Below are 14,778 nucleotides of genomic sequence, written 5' to 3'. Positions count from 1 at the left end.
TACATACATAAGTACATTCACATGTACATACCTGCACACACACACACAGACACACACACACACAGACACACACACACGCTGGCTTCATGCCCTCACTAGGGTGGCCAGGGAGGGAATGCGTGTTTTTAGGAGAAATGAAGACAACTCAGGCCCCTCATTCTCCTGGTGATTACACAAGTGCCTCCTCTGCAGACCATGCTTCAGTGTCTTTCTTGGTTCTCCCTCTTACTGAAAGACAGAAGCAGAGGCCCGGCACATACTCGGCTGCTTAGGGCTCAAGCCAAGTTCGCAAGCTTCCTGGGGAGCCTCGTGAGATGAAGGCGCTGCACAGCCTCCCTAAAAGAGGTGTCGGCTTTTCCTGGATCCTTGAGCCCAGGAAGGCGATAGGTGAGACATCACAGTTCGTCAGAAGACACAAGCAAACTCCAGTGAGAAAGGGCAAGGGTCAAAGATTTTATTCTCCCGGAGAAGGGGTTCTCGGGCTGTAAGCAGCAGGCAGAAGACTTCACTGCATGCGCAGTGAGGTGACGGCGAGCTCCAGTTTTCACTGGGAACTGAGATCAACAGTGACCTGACCCCCTACTCATGCTCGTCTCTCCCTGTCTCTCTCTTTGCCTTTTGTGTCTCTCTCCCTATCTCTCTTGTTCCTTTTCCTCTCAACCTCCTCTGTCTCTCTCCCTATCTCTCTTCCTCTCTCTCTCTCACTCCCTTCTTCCCATCTCTCTTTCTCTCTCCTTCTTTTCCACTTCTCTCTCCCTCCTCATCTCTCTGCCTGCCACTGTTCAGGCTCCTGGGGCCCCACGTGGATGGGCGGACACAGGACTCCTAGGCTACCCGTCACAGCGCAAGCACAGGGCTGCAGGCTCTTGGTCCCCCACCTCCCAGCATCCTCAAAACGAGGGGTATGGGGTGTGCCCGTGCTGTCCTGGGTGGGCGCCCCACACTCCAGGAAGCAGAAACTGCAAGTCACAGCTGGCTTGAGTGGCGCACCCATGGGGCTGCCAGCTTCCATCGTGCCATCTGCTGAGGCCAAAGCAGAGGACACCAGCCCAGGCCGGTCTCTGCAGCAGGGTGGGGGTAGGGGTGGGCTTGGGGTTGGGGGTGGGGATGGGAACCGCCAATGCAAACTGGCCCCTGGCGGGTTTCCTATCCTTCACTCTACCATGCAAGGCCTGTCCCACCCCTACCCCTGTCTCCCACCACCTCCACCCCTAGGCTGCCCCAGACCCAGGCTCCAGAGGTCTCCCAGGATCCAGGAACTGAGGGCAACCACTGGGTTCCACAGCCTCTAGTCCATGAGTCAGCCACTCCTCTGTGTGCTGACAAACCTTGGCTCTCATGCCCCACCCCAAGCCACGACACACCCCCATCCTCCACCAGCATTATTCCCGCCTCCTGATTTTAGCCCTCACAACCCTGCTTCCTAGTAACCTTGCCCCCTCCCAGCCGGGTCCAGGCAAGCCCAAAGGCCAGCACACTCGCCCCACCCTTCCTGGGGGCCACTCTACTATCTGCTTGCCCAGATGTCTTCACCTGGCTTTACCAAACTAGAACAAATAACAGGGATGAGTCCCCGGCCTCTGCCAGGAAGATTTGCCAAAATACTCTCTATTTAGAAGCAGGAAGAGTGATGGGGCCTAAGAAAGACCCCAGAATTGTCACCCAAGCAGCAAGAAGGGCAAGGAGCCCAGTTTCCTGCCGTTACACTGGGAGGACGTGGCCAGGGCTCCACAAGGTCCTGGAGAGGGGTGGGTAGGAGAGCAGATCCAACCTCCTCTTGAGGAAGCAGCCAACACCCCCAGGAAGCAGCAGATGGGGGTGCACAGGCAAAGCCCCCGGTGCTGCAGGGCAGGGCCAGCAGATCTGTACTCAACCTCAGCCCTGGGGAGCTGCAAGACAGGCTGAGACCCGGATAGGTTTGGCTCTGTGTCCCCTATTTTGGGTCTCTGGACCCAAAACTCATCTGGAATTGTAATCCTCCTGTGTCAAGGGAGGAACTTGGTGGGAGGAGATTGGATCTGGGGCCAGTTTCCCCCGTGCTGCTCCCCTGAGAGTGAGGGAGTTCTCAGGAGAGCTGATGGTTTCAAAGCGTGGCACTTCCTCGTTCTCCACTCACTCCCTCCTGCCGCCTTGTGAAGAAGGTGCCTGTTTCCCCTTTACCTTCTGCCATGATTGTAAGTTCCCTGAAGTGCAAGTCAATTAAACCTCTTTCCTTTATAAATTACCCAGTCTCGAGTATTTACAGAAGTGTGAAAACAAACTAGTACCCCTTCCCTGAGGTGCCTTCTCCTTAGGCATCCAGCTACCCCATGCTCCTGTTCTACCCCCTGGTCTTACTTTTGCCCTCATGAGGCCCAGGTGATCCACATGGCCAGCCCCCCCCCAATCCTACTGCAGTCCGTGCGGCCACTGGAGAGGCCACGCTCCTTTCCTCACCCCGAGGGGCCCTGATATGCTCTTTGGATCCTGGAGGAAACTGACCCCCTATTCTCACACTGGTGCAACTTCTTCCAAGACCTCAAACCTGGACAACGTGAGCCGGTCTTTTTCTCCACTTGCGAGGGCTGTCACTCGGACAGCACTAGCGGGTAGTGCCACTGGATAAATGGATGAACAGATGGACAGTAGTCCAAGGACGATGTCCCTGTCTGTACTGACCTGGGTCCTTCCTCCAATAAGAAGCCTTCCTGAGTGAGTTTACACAGTCATCCCTTGGTATCCATGGAGGATTAGTTCTAGGGTCCCGGGGATGCCAAAATCCATGGATGCTCAAATCTCTGATATAACATGGCCTAGTATTTACATATAAGCTATGCATATCCTCCCATAGATGTTAGACCATTACTAGATTATTTATGATAAGTAACACAATGCAGATACTACATAAACGGTTGTGATACTGTATTCTTTAGGGAATGATGACAAGAACAAAGTCTGCACATGTTCAGTAGAGACATAACCATCCAATTTATTTTCTGAATATTTTCCATCTGCTGTTGCTGAACCCACAGATGCAGAGCTCCTGGTTATGACGGCCAAGTGTGCTTTGAGAGTAGGGTGGGTGAGGTTGCTAATGAGTACAGGGGAGCAGGTGTCGATCAGAGGTCCCTGCATTGGGGCATCTGGATGCCCTATCTGCGGACTTGAGACTCCATTTGGATGGCACAGGCAGACTCAGCCCAGGTCAAAGTCCACCCCTTGAAGCTTCATTTTATCCCAAGCTCTTTCTGGAGCCTGGAATTTGGCATCCCCTAGGCCCTGGCAGGAAGGACAGATGAACCAGATTTTAGATCACATGTCTAGAATACAGTGAGGCCCTACTGTGTGCCTGGCACTTTCCCCACAGGATCCTCTAGCTAGAACATTCAAGGGTCATGGAGAGAAATACTCAGTTAAAATATCAGAAATTAAAAAAAAGATACCATTAGAGACACGCAAAAGACCATTAGGTAATAATATTAGCATTTGTATTCTGAGATTCAACAGTAGTGGTCACCTCCCTCCACCCTTATGTGTATCCCAGACCACCCTGGGCGAGGAGGGCTGAGGTTAGTGAACACCCGTGGATGCTCTGATACTGGTCCTGGACCTCGGGGATGACAGTGATAAGGAACTGGGTGCACACATGAGTGGGGCAGCCAGGCCTGGCCAGAGAAGGCACACACACGTGTACAGATGTGTTTACCCATGTACACTTGTGCACGCATGCACACAAACACATTGCAGGCAGGCATGTGGCCGCCTCAGGCAGCGGAGGACCCCGTCTCTGGGCCCTGCTGACCCGGGCAAGGCCCCACTGTGATGCGTGCCATGACCTCAGAGTGTCACTGGTGCTAAGCACCAATCCGCTCTCAGGCCTGCCTCTGTGTTCTACGGCAGTTACACGTGCACAGTGGTATCAGCTACACACGCACAGTGGTATCTGGGAACAGTTTTGTGGACTCGAAGGTTTTCTACCTGAGAGGCATAACGCAGGTCAGCTGATTCATCAGAATCAGGTGAGTGTGACCTGCTGTCTTCCCTCCAGGCTGACTTGAGGACAGTGGCTATGCTGTGGGCAGTGTTAGCCTCTGGGCAGCTACCGAGGAGGGTCATCCCTGAGCACTCACTGGGTGCCCGTTCTACACTGCCCGTGTAGACGATTGGCTCTTTCGTCCTCATGGTGGCTTCATAGAGTGAGTGCCATTCCCTAGTGTACCCATTCGACAGGTGAGATGTCTGGGGACAGAGAGGCGGTTACCGGCCTGGGAATCCAGACATGAACCTGGGTTTTGCTCTCACCCTTGCTGTGTACTGTGCTGGAATTCAGGACTGAACCCTGTGACCTCCCTGCCCTAGATCCCAAGTCTTCCCAGTTTTCCCATCCTGACGGGGCAGAGCCTGGTCCTGGCAGAGTCACTGGGATGGATCCACTGTAGGTGTGGTAGATAGGAGGGTCCTCAGAACACCTCTGTGCTCTAAGTTGGGTCCTGATGGTGGCTGTGGGCCCCACTGAACATACGAGGTCCCTTGTCCAGAGGAACCTTCTGCCTTTGGGCAGCTGTGGAAAATGAAGGAGCCCTGGAGGGCTGGCCAGGGGGAGACCATCTTCCCTTCTGTTCAAAGGGGTCCAGGCACTGGGGTTCTCTCCAAGTATTTCTTGCTCTGTCTGGTCCTCTCGAGGCCTCGCCCTCCTTTTGCCCCGAGTGTTCCCAGGAGGAACTGTCCATCTAGGTGTTCTCCAGGATCAAGGACCCACAGTCCTTCATCAGTAACCCAGGGCACAGGAGGGAGAGAATATCATCATGAACTATGAGAAGGTACAGGTCGGTCTGCTCCTTGGAGGGAGGCCTCTTCCAGTGCGCCCTGGTCAAAGGGTCCTGGGCTCCCTAGGAGCACAGGGTGGGCACGGGTGGCTACTACCTCCAGGCCCTTGCACTCTTTACCTTGGACCCCTCACCAAGCCTCCCTCTGGGTTACAGGGACACCGAGCTGGGCTGCCCAAGGACATGGGGCCTGAGCCTGTTGGAATCTACAACAACATTGATCGCTTTGGGATTCTGCAGTGAGTCCTCTGTGCTCCCCTCACCCCTGAAGCACCTGTCTCAGCTCAGGGATGGGTTTGCTTTCAGAAAGGCCTTTCTGAGGCAGGACTGTCTCGCCGGGTCAGGCCAACCTCCTTTCCAGGGTCAGAACTCTTCCCTGGCTCACCTGCAGGTCCAGCCCCAGGTTGCTGTTAGGCCAGAGTTGCGGGGCCCATCTGGGGAGCGGGTGGGAATGGAGACTGGGCTAGGTCAGGCCCCTGGACTCTCAGCAGTTCTGTCCACAAGTTAGCATAAGAGGAGCGGGGCAGCCTGAGGGTCTGGCCCTCTCTACTTGGAGACAACCCCAGTGAGATCCATGTGTTGTGGCCACAGGGTGAGGGGACGCCTGGCCTAGCCTCAGGGCTGTTGTCCAGCAGGTCTCTGAGGGCCCACCTGCCCCTGTCCTCCCTCATTTCCCTAGAGCTACAGCCCTCATTGCCCCCATCGGGAAGATGGAAAGGCATGGAGACAGTGGGGGCTGTGGCCCTAGGGGAATGGGGGAGAAGATGGGCAGGGCCCCGTTCTGGGCATCTCATGTTAAGGCCAGGGAGGCAGCAGGGCTTGTGGCTAAAGACCCTGGTTCTGGTGCTGGGAAGGGATCTGGGGCCAGGTAAGAGGAGCCCAGCCAGGAGTCCATCCCTTAGGGTTCACAGAATGGAGAGACAGAGGATCCCGAGGCAGGGAGGGTGGGAGGGAGCTGATGAGCGGCGCCACTTCTGAAACGCAGGGTGTGTGGGTCAGGTGCAGGGAGAGGCAGGTGGATGCTGGGAGGTCAGAACTTGCAAGGGCCTTGGGGCTGTCAAGTGGGATGGGCCCCTGGTGCACCAGGAGTATACCGGGCAGGTCTCAGGGCAGGCTTCCTTGACCCCGGTGGGGTGATGCAGTCACTCCCTGAGGGACTCCTGTGAGGGCCTAGTCGCCTACCCTGGGCAGCCCCCATCCCATCTCAGGCCTGACCTTTCTCAGCTCCAGCAGAAAGCACCACCTCCAGTCCAGGACGGGCCGCCCCATTGTGCAGCCTGACCGCCCCCCACGCCAGGGGCCCCAGTAACCCCGGCCAGACTGGCCCCGCACTCCTTCTCCTCCCAGCTCCTGCCCCTCTTGGGAGTCAGCCCCACAGGAAGGCCCTTGTCCTCCCTTCCCTGTGTCTTCTCCTGGGCTGAGCCCTGAGCTGAATAGGGACAGAGCCTTTCGTTTCTGGGGGTTGGGTCCCAGTCTCGGGGAACTCCAGGCCCTGTGCAGGTCCTCAGTTCTGCCTGGGTTGTCTTACAGTGAGACAGAGCTGCCTCCTGCCACTGCTCGGGAGGTGAAGGTAAGAGCCTGATGCATGGAGGGGCTGGTTCAGGGGCGTGGGGACTGGGTGGGTGGTCGGTGAGGCAGAGGAGGCAGCTGGCCTGGACGGTGGCCAGTGAGGGCAACACGATGTCCCTGGGAGGAGCAGCAGTCCCTGCTGGATCTGACCCCAAGTTGCGGTAACTTGGGCAGTTTGATAACATTCCAAAGTGAGAACCACAGTTGTGGCCTGGGGGTGGCCAGGACCCCACCCAGAGGCTGGGACCTGACCTAAGACTGGCGTGTCTATGGTCTGAGGATGGCACGTCCCGGGGTCCCAAAGCCAGCCCACTGGCACTCATTTGCTCAAAGGCTCTCAGCCCTTAGGGTCTGCCCTTCCCTGGTTCCCTCCAGCTGGGTCCACCAGGGCTCCAGAGCCCAAGACCAAGCATTCATGGGCGGCTCTGGAAAGCCTGGCAGCTCCCCTAACGCCAACATTTCTCATTTGACATTTCTCATTTGACAGCAAATGCGGCGGGAGATAACACGAAAGAGCAAGTGGATGGAAATGCTGGGACAATGGGAGACATACAAGAACAGTAAAAAAGTAATGTGTGGAGGGAGAGGCCCCCGGAACCACTTTCTGCAGAGACTGGGGACAGGCACCCATGGCTGTGACCTGGCACCATCAGCCTCTCAGAGGGCGGGTGGCGCACTGTCCTCACCCAGAGGACTGCAGGCCTGGTCGGTGGTTTGCCTGCCTATTTATGCAAGCGTCACCTTGCTGGGAGGGAATCTGAATCTAGGGCTGGGACCACCCAGAGCTCAAGGCTAGGGATGCCCTGGTGACCCAAAGGAAGGAGAATGTTCAGATCAGAGTCCCGACTCTGAGTGTCCATCCACTCTTTCAATCCTGGGAAGGGAGACTGTGTCCCAGCTTAATGTCACCTCTAACGAGGAATCACGGCGTCAAAACCAACCATTTCCAGAATCCTCGGGCTCTGGTCCTCACTGGGGTCGCCCCGTGGCCTGTGACACCAGGTTGTTTTCTGCCCACAGCTGATAGATCGAGTATATAAGGGCATTCCCATGAACATCCGGGGCCAAGTGTGGTCAGTCCTCCTGAATATACAAGAAATCAAGTCGATAAACCCCAGAACATACAAGGTACGCTCAGCCAGAGCACAACAAACAGGACAGGCCATGTCAGCGGCCCAGGTCTCCAGCTGGAGGGAGCATCAAGCCCAGCCTGGGGGTGGGTGGGATGGTCAGATGCACATCCTGGACACGGACGGTGACATAGTCACCACAGACAAACTCGGCTCTGGTGACTCTCCCGGCTTCAGTAACAAGCCAAAAAGCAGCTTTGTGCAGAAGGAAACCTTCCTGCTTTCCTTCCTTCCCGGAGTGCTGACTGTGGGCCGACTGCCATTTGGGGCAGGGAGTCTTCCATCTGTTCTGAGGCTGCTTCCTCCTTTTGGCCCTGCCCTACAGGTCATGAAGGAGAAGGGCAAGAGGTCATCTGAACACATCCACCAGATCGACCTGGACGTGAGCGCGACACTAAGGACTCACATCTTCTTCAGGGATCGCTACGGAGCCAAGTAAGCCTATGGGAGCCACAGCAGACATGGAGTGAATGAAAGGGATGGGGGCTTCCCCGGAGCAGAAGCCAGGGTCACCTAGGAGGGATGACAGAGCTGCCAAGAGCTCTCCTGGCCCAGGGAGCAGCTGGCACCATGAAATAAGCACCTCCCTGATTCCAAGCCCTGGGCCAGACTGGAACACGTGGGACCAGAACACAGGAGGATCCTGAGGAGACAGAAGGCAGCAAACAAAATCATGCACAATGGTGAAAGGTGCTCTCCCTGACCCACGGGGACCCACGGTAGGACTCACGGGAGGGTGGCAGGACAGAGGGCCCTAGAGCCTCCCGAGGTAACACTGACATCACCAAATGCTGGGGCAATTAGGGGTCCTGGAAACTGTCATCCTTATCTGCTGGGAACGTGACATGGCACAACCACTTTGGCAGCCAGTTGGGCAGTGGCTCACAAAGCTCAATGGACTTCAACCACGTGTCCCCAAAGTGTCTCAGATATTGAACCCACTGATTTGAAAACTGACATCCACGTAAGATGTTCACTACTTAATTCATCGTCACTCATACACGGAGCCTTCGGGGATGGCCTTCAACAAGGGAATGGGGAGAGCAAGGCTGGTCCTCCCTCCAAACGGAAGACCCAGTGAGAAAAGGGAACAAGCCAGTGATGGCCGGACGAACGTGGGTGGATCCTACATGCATTTTGCTGAGGGAAAAAAGCCAGACCCAATAAGCTACCACGTAGGATTCCCATTCCTGGGTCATTCTGGAAAAGGCCAAACCATAGGGACTGACAAGCAGTCTGGGTGGCTGGGGGCTGAGGGATCGGGGAGAGGCCGGGTGCATAGGGGCCACCCTGGAGACTTGGAAGATGAAGGAGTCACTCCAGGAGGGGCTGAAGCGGTGGCCAGGAGACTCTGCCCATTGGTTTAGAACCGTGGAGGAACTGTACATCCAAAGACTGAACTGGCGTGTGTGCAAACTGAAAGAAAATAAAGAAAATCATTCAGAGTGAAAAGGATCAGGCGAGTCACTGTACAACTGGGCTATCTGCATGTCACAGATGTGGATTTTACTGAAACATTTCCTCAAAGGACCTGAAGAGCTCACTGCTTATCTGGTGAATCATCTGAACCTGAAATGGAATTTGTTGTTAGGCTTTGTGGACAAAGTGAAACTAACGGCATCTGCACAAAACAAACAAAAGCCCCCTTTCTCTGTTTCCTAGGCAGCGGGAACTATTCTACAGCCTCCTGGCATATTCAGAGTATAACCCGGTGAGTATTCCCGGCAGTGACATTCCCAGAGAGTATTTCCCTGTTCACAGGAGTGGGTGTCTGGTGGGTGCCGTCGCTTCTTTTAAAGTTAGTATTTGTGACCCACCAGGATATAGGAGGTAGGACTCCGGCTCACTGCTGGCATAAACCTCCAAGCAAGGGGGTGGCCTCAAGGGGTCAAGCTGAGACACAAAGGAGTCGGGGCCTGGACTCCTGGTGTCACCTGGGTCTGACCACCACTTCTCAGAACCAGAAATGACACCCTCCTCCTGGGGCTGCCCCAAAGCCCAGGAGCTTGACAGAGTCACACGCAGGACGGTGCCATCAGGAGACATTTTGGACAAAGTGCTGAAGTGCCTGATGGACTTGGCTCTTGTCATGAAATGAATTTGCACCCTGAGGAAGCCTCTTCTTCAGAGGAAGCCTCCCCAGTCACCTCTGCCCTCTCCAATGACATGAGTCCTCCCAGGTGACCTCAGTCCTCCCAGGTGATGTCCTTTCATGGTGACTCTGGCTCTTGCAGGAGGTGGGCTACTGCAGGGACCTGAGCCCCATCGCAGCCTTGTTCCTCCTGTATCTGCCTGAGGAGGATGCATTCTGGGCACTGGTGCAGCTGCTGGCCAGTGAGAGGCACTCCCTGCAGGGTAGGTGGACAGCTGCCCCGAAGACTTCACGCAGTGAGTCCCGGGGGCAGCCACCCTGGCCAGATGATCTCAGCTTTCAGCCAAGGCACCTTCCTTGTGTTGCCAGCTTGTTGGGAGCCTTTAGGGTGTCTCTGCTGAGGGTCCCACGGGAGTTCGCGGCTGATCCCCAAAGCCCAAGTCAGACGCCTTTCATCCCCATCAGCGGAGGGCATCTCATCCTCCCCGTGGCCACCTTCTGTGTCCTGCTGCCACGCCCTCCGGCTCTCTGTGCAGCTGTCTCCTCCCTGAGATTCCTCCTGCCCTCCAGCTACCCGGTCTCCAGTTGCCCTTGGTGCCCACAAATGGGCCAACCAAGCCCAGGTGGCAGCATCTCCCCATCCCGTGTCCCCTGGCCCGACCCCACTTCCAGGAGACGACCAGGAAGTCCAGCACCCACCCTGTTCTGGCCACCTTTTTGTGGCCTCAAAGTCAGGCTTGCCCTTTTTGCACCCTGGTCCAGGAGGCATCCAGGGGAACCTCCAGCCAGGCTCAAGGGGATGTTCCTGCCCCACCTCCCCAGGGCAAAGGCTGCATGGTGAGGTCATCAGATGGGAGGGTGGGAGGCCTTGCGGTTTTGGGGCCTCTGCAGCTGCCCAGCTCTTCCAGCTGATGGCTCCACATCTTGGGGGAAGGCTCTGATTTCATGACGGGCTGGGGGCTTCTCAGGGTTCCACAGTTCAAACGGCGGGACAGTCCAGGGACTCCAAGACCATCAGGAGCATGTGGTCCCCACGTCACAACCCAAGACCATGTGGCATCTGGTGAGTTTATGGTCCCCTCCGCTCTTCCCCAGAGACTCTGCCTCCCGTGGCGCTGGAAGAACGGGGCCTGGAGCCCCTCGTGGGGCTGGTGACTGGCTGAGTCCAGCCAGGGCCTGACCTGGGACGTCGGGTTCTCCATGGGCTGGGAGTTGGATTCCTTTCCTGCCCTTGAGGAGACAGAGGCACAGGGATGGGGGCCCAGCTCCCGCAGAGCAGGGCAAAGGCCAGTGTGTCCACCGGGAGTGTGGGAAAGGGACGGTGTTGTGGGGAGCCCTGGACACCGCCCGGTGTTCTGCACTAGGGGAAGGGTCTTCAGAGGCCCTGGAAGAGGGAGGTTTTTAGGGCAGCCCAGGGGGCCCTGAGCACCTCTGTTCCTCCCATCAGGACAAGGAAGGTCTTTGCGCGCAGGGTTCCTCGTTAGGCTGGCTTCTCCAGATGTTGAATGACGGGGTAAGAAGGCACAGGGAGACCCTGGCTCAGGGACACTCGTTGCCCTGCAGTGCCCTGCTTCCCCAGTCCGGGGGTCTGGCTCACCCACAGTCCACAGGAGGCTCCGCCCACAAGGGGGTCCCCACAAGACACCCAAACAAAACCCTCTGCCCAAGAGGGGTCATCCCAGGGCAAAGGCTGGGGCTCAGGCCCAGTCTCATGGGCAGACAGGGCCAGGACCCGACTTGAGAGGGCTCAGGGAAGCCTCATGACCTGGGCAAGCCCCTCTCTCCAGGAGCCACATCCCCCCTCAAATGAATGCCCCCCATGAGGAGCTGCAAGACCTTGTCTGACCCAGCGCCCTGGAGGGCTCAGGTGACCCTCATGGGGAAGGTCACTGACTCTGGGGACTGAAGCCCCAATGGACCCAGCTTGAGCCACCAGCCCCAGCCTGGAAGGGCCAGGTTCTCCCATACCTGCTGTCCCCACAGATCTCTCTTGGGCTCATCCTGCGCCTGTGGGATGTGTATTTGCTGGAAGGAGAACAAGTGTTGATGCTGATGATAAGCATTGCCTTTAAAGTTCAGCGGAGTAACTGTACCACTGTGCCCAGTGGGGCCTGGGAAGCCCTGGGGTCAGACCCAGACTGTCCGGAGGCCCGCTTCCTCACACTGTCCTCATGATCCTCTGTTCTGGTCCGGAGGGAGGTCTGGCCAGGTGGGCTGGGCAGGGGACTGAGACACCGAGCCCGTCCCCCACATGACCCAGATGGAAGTCAGGAGTGTCCTGAGCACTTCCCTGCCCAGGTGGCCCTCCAGCCACAGTCTCTTGTGCACATCTGGGCTCCTGGGGTGGCCACAAAAGGATACAGCACTGTCCAGTGGGAGACTGAAGTGGCCACGAGGTATCAGCTGTGCCCCCTCCCAGGGAACTCTCCTGGCCTGATGTCCATCCTGTCCCTAGAGCGCCTCATGAAGACATCCAGCTCTGGCCTGTGGGCACGTTTTCGGAACCAGTTCTTCCATACCTGGGAGTTGGATGACGACGCTGTGCTCAAGCATCTTAGGGCCTCTACGAAGAAACTAATGAGGAAGCAAGGGGACCTGCCACCCCCAGGTGGGCTCCAGTGCCATGTCCCCTCCCATGTCACCCTCTGGGGCAGTCAATAGTGGGGGAGTGCCCGAGATCCGCAACCCTACTACCTGGGCCTTCCTCTTCACCTTTTTTCCTCCTCTTCCTCCTGGACTCTAAGTACAGGAGGCCCACCGGTCCTCAGGGCAGGCGCTCAGTGCGTGTGTCCTGGATGTGTTGTGCACGCAGGAGGAGGATGTGGGCATGACCGTCCAACAAGCCCCCTCCCACTATCCGCAGTGTCTCTGTTTCCCCCTCACAGGGCCCTCTAGGGCACTAGATGAGCCAGACCCATTTGTGGGAAACCCCGCCACTCCCTGCAAGCACTCACAGCCTCAGAGAGCAGCAGAGGCCCCTCACTGCTGCATGCTCCTCCAAGGTTGCCAGGACAACCAGCCTTGAGCCAGGGAGACAAGGGAATCGGGTGTCCCAGACCCCACAGCATTCAGGGAGAGGACACAGGCAGGACCCCGGGCCCAGAGCCAAGATATCAGCCAGATGGGGGAACGGTCAGTCCTGGCATGGACTGGACAGCCCAGGAGGGCAGAGGATGACCCATGTCAAGGCCCAATCACCCACTGCGTAGATGGATCCCCATGAGAGGTTGCAAGGGGCTGGGTGACATCCAAGTCCCCTCCCACCTGAGTTCTCACTAGGGGTTGTATCCCTGGCCCAACAGCCCTGGGACGAGCGTGTGCGGTAGGAAGCCGCCAGCCAGTCCTAACCCTGGGGGCAGTGCCAGGAGCCACCTGTCATGTCCTAACAGCTTCCCCATGCCAGGCGGCACACACCCCTCCCTCTGGCATCAGCAGACTACAGGCGTGTCCTCAGTGTCAGACCACGGGGGCCACACAGAGACCCTGAGGACTCCAGAGACCCAGGCAGGTGGGGCCCAGCCAGGAAAGGCCTGCATGGGCTCATTAGAGACTCTGACCACGTCTGTTTTCCTTTCAGCCAAACCCGAGCAAGTGTCCTCAACACCCACGCCTGTGCCGGCTTCACATGGCAGGATGACCCTCTGCAATGGGGACAGGCAGGCCCCTCCAGGCCCACCAGCCCGGTTCCAGCGGCCCATTTGGCTAGTTTCCCCACCATGGGCACCTCGTTCTTCCACATCCTGTCCTGGTAGGGCTGTCTGGGAAGACACCTACCCTGTGGGCACTCAGGTTGTGCCCAGCCCGGCCCCGGCTCAGGGAAGACCTCAGGGTTCCTGGAGATTCCTGGAGTGGAACTCGATGCCCCGGCTCCCGACGGACCTGGATGTAGGGGGCCCTTGGTTCCCCCATTATGATTTCGAACAGAGCTGCTTGGTCCGTGTCCCTTCTGAATATGTCCTGGACAGCCCTGGGACTCTGGGACAGGGCTAGCCTGGGAAGCCCATGGGGACCCTGACACCAAGCCCTGCCAAGGCCATCAGGACTGAGGAGACATCCCACTGCAACAGGGTACCCCATCTGCGGACAAGAGACTTGCACCCAATTTCTACAACGGCACCATATCCCAGGAAGACCAGCTGGCCACCTGCTGGCAGGCAGAACACCCTGCGGAGGGGGTGAGATTGACTTTCACTGCCCTGAGCCACAATGTGGACATGGACTTCCAGCCCTGCACTGCACCCAGCACTGATTCCAACCAGGACACCTCCTTAACAGCTGTGCACGAGCAGCAGTGCGCTCCCACCTCAGGGCTTTGCCTCTGCCACCTCTACTTGGAAAGTTCTCAGTTCCCTCCAGGGTTCTAGAAGCATCTGAGCCAGGGCTCATGGCTGGATAATTTCCCGAGGCTTAACAACCCAAGCAAGCTTTGCCTCTTCGCTTTATTTTTTGTTAAACTTATGAAAATTTATTAAGAAAGTGTGCAGCTCGAAAGACCTTCACAGATGGAACACACCAGCCCCAAGATCACAAAGCCAACCATGCCCAGCCCCTCCCAGCACCCCCAGCCGTGTGACCAGCTTTCTGAATTCTGAAGACACCGTGTGCCTGCCTTTGTATTTTCAACTCATAGACGGTTAACCCCCTTCCTGTTTTAAAATAAATGTTTTCTGTTGAAATTATTTTAGAGATACAGAAATATTGAAAAGGCACTACAGTGTCCTCCTACACCTTCCATCCAGCTGCCCCTAATTATGACGTTTTGCAGTACCATGGCACATAAGAAATTTAGGCCGGATGTGGTGACTGACACGTGTAATCTCAGCAATTTGAGAGGTCAAGGCGGGAGGTTCAGGTTCACTTGAGTCTGGAAGTCTGAGACCAGCCTGGGAAACACAGGTGAACCCTGTCCCTAGAGAAAAGTCAAAGAAATTAGCCAGGCCTGGTGGCGTGTGTCTATGGTCCCACCTAGTGAGGACCTTGAGGCAGGAGGACTGCTGGAGCCCATGACTTCCAGGAAGCAGTAAGCCATGATTGCACCACTGAAGAATAGAAAGGTAAATATTTGAAGTGTTACTTTATGCCACTAGGGAAAGCAAGAAGACTTTTAATCTTATACTATCAGTATTAAGGTATACAGTTTTCTAAAAATTTATCTCCACAGTTCAATAAGAAAAAATTCCCG

The 14,778-nt window shown here is 56.7% G+C and overlaps 1 protein-coding gene across 1 annotated transcript; it reads left to right on the top strand.

The window, feature by feature from the left end:
• The first annotated feature begins 314 nt into the window (after nucleotides 1–314).
• On the top strand, nucleotides 315–14,305 carry LOC103242765 (TBC1 domain family member 3B-like). Its single transcript, XM_073005409.1, has 18 exons — nucleotides 315–387; nucleotides 886–1,077; nucleotides 3,880–3,998; nucleotides 4,175–4,209; nucleotides 4,760–4,799; nucleotides 4,962–5,044; nucleotides 6,336–6,375; nucleotides 6,862–6,942; nucleotides 7,395–7,502; nucleotides 7,830–7,939; nucleotides 9,167–9,215; nucleotides 9,739–9,859; nucleotides 10,565–10,659; nucleotides 11,044–11,109; nucleotides 11,580–11,679; nucleotides 12,052–12,204; nucleotides 13,174–13,536; nucleotides 13,713–14,305. Exons 1-18 carry the CDS (start codon nucleotides 315–317, stop codon nucleotides 13,958–13,960), a joined length of 2,076 nt encoding a protein of 691 aa, XP_072861510.1. The 3' UTR covers nucleotides 13,961–14,305.
• Nucleotides 14,306–14,778: the final 473 nt, after the last annotated feature.

This window comes from Chlorocebus sabaeus, chromosome 16 (genome assembly GCF_047675955.1).
Source record: "Chlorocebus sabaeus isolate Y175 chromosome 16, mChlSab1.0.hap1, whole genome shotgun sequence".
NCBI classification, from domain to species: Eukaryota; Metazoa; Chordata; class Mammalia; order Primates; family Cercopithecidae; genus Chlorocebus; species Chlorocebus sabaeus.
The sequence above is the reverse complement of the archived record's forward strand: the minus strand, read 5'-3'. Positions and strand labels throughout refer to the sequence as shown.

What these genes read in the sequence shown, in the direction of transcription:
- LOC103242765 (XM_073005409.1), top strand. Translation starts at nt 315, where the DNA reads ATGAAGGCGCTGCACAGCCTCCCTAAAAGAGGTGTCGGCTTTTCCTGG. An exon ending in CATACAAGAACAGTAAAAAA is followed by an intron (nt 6,943 to 7,394) that starts GTAATGTGTGGA and finishes TTCTGCCCACAG; the next exon opens with CTGATAGATCGAGTATATAA. An exon ending in TGCCTTTAAAGTTCAGCGGA is followed by an intron (nt 11,680 to 12,051) that starts GTAACTGTACCA and finishes TCCTGTCCCTAG; the next exon opens with AGCGCCTCATGAAGACATCC.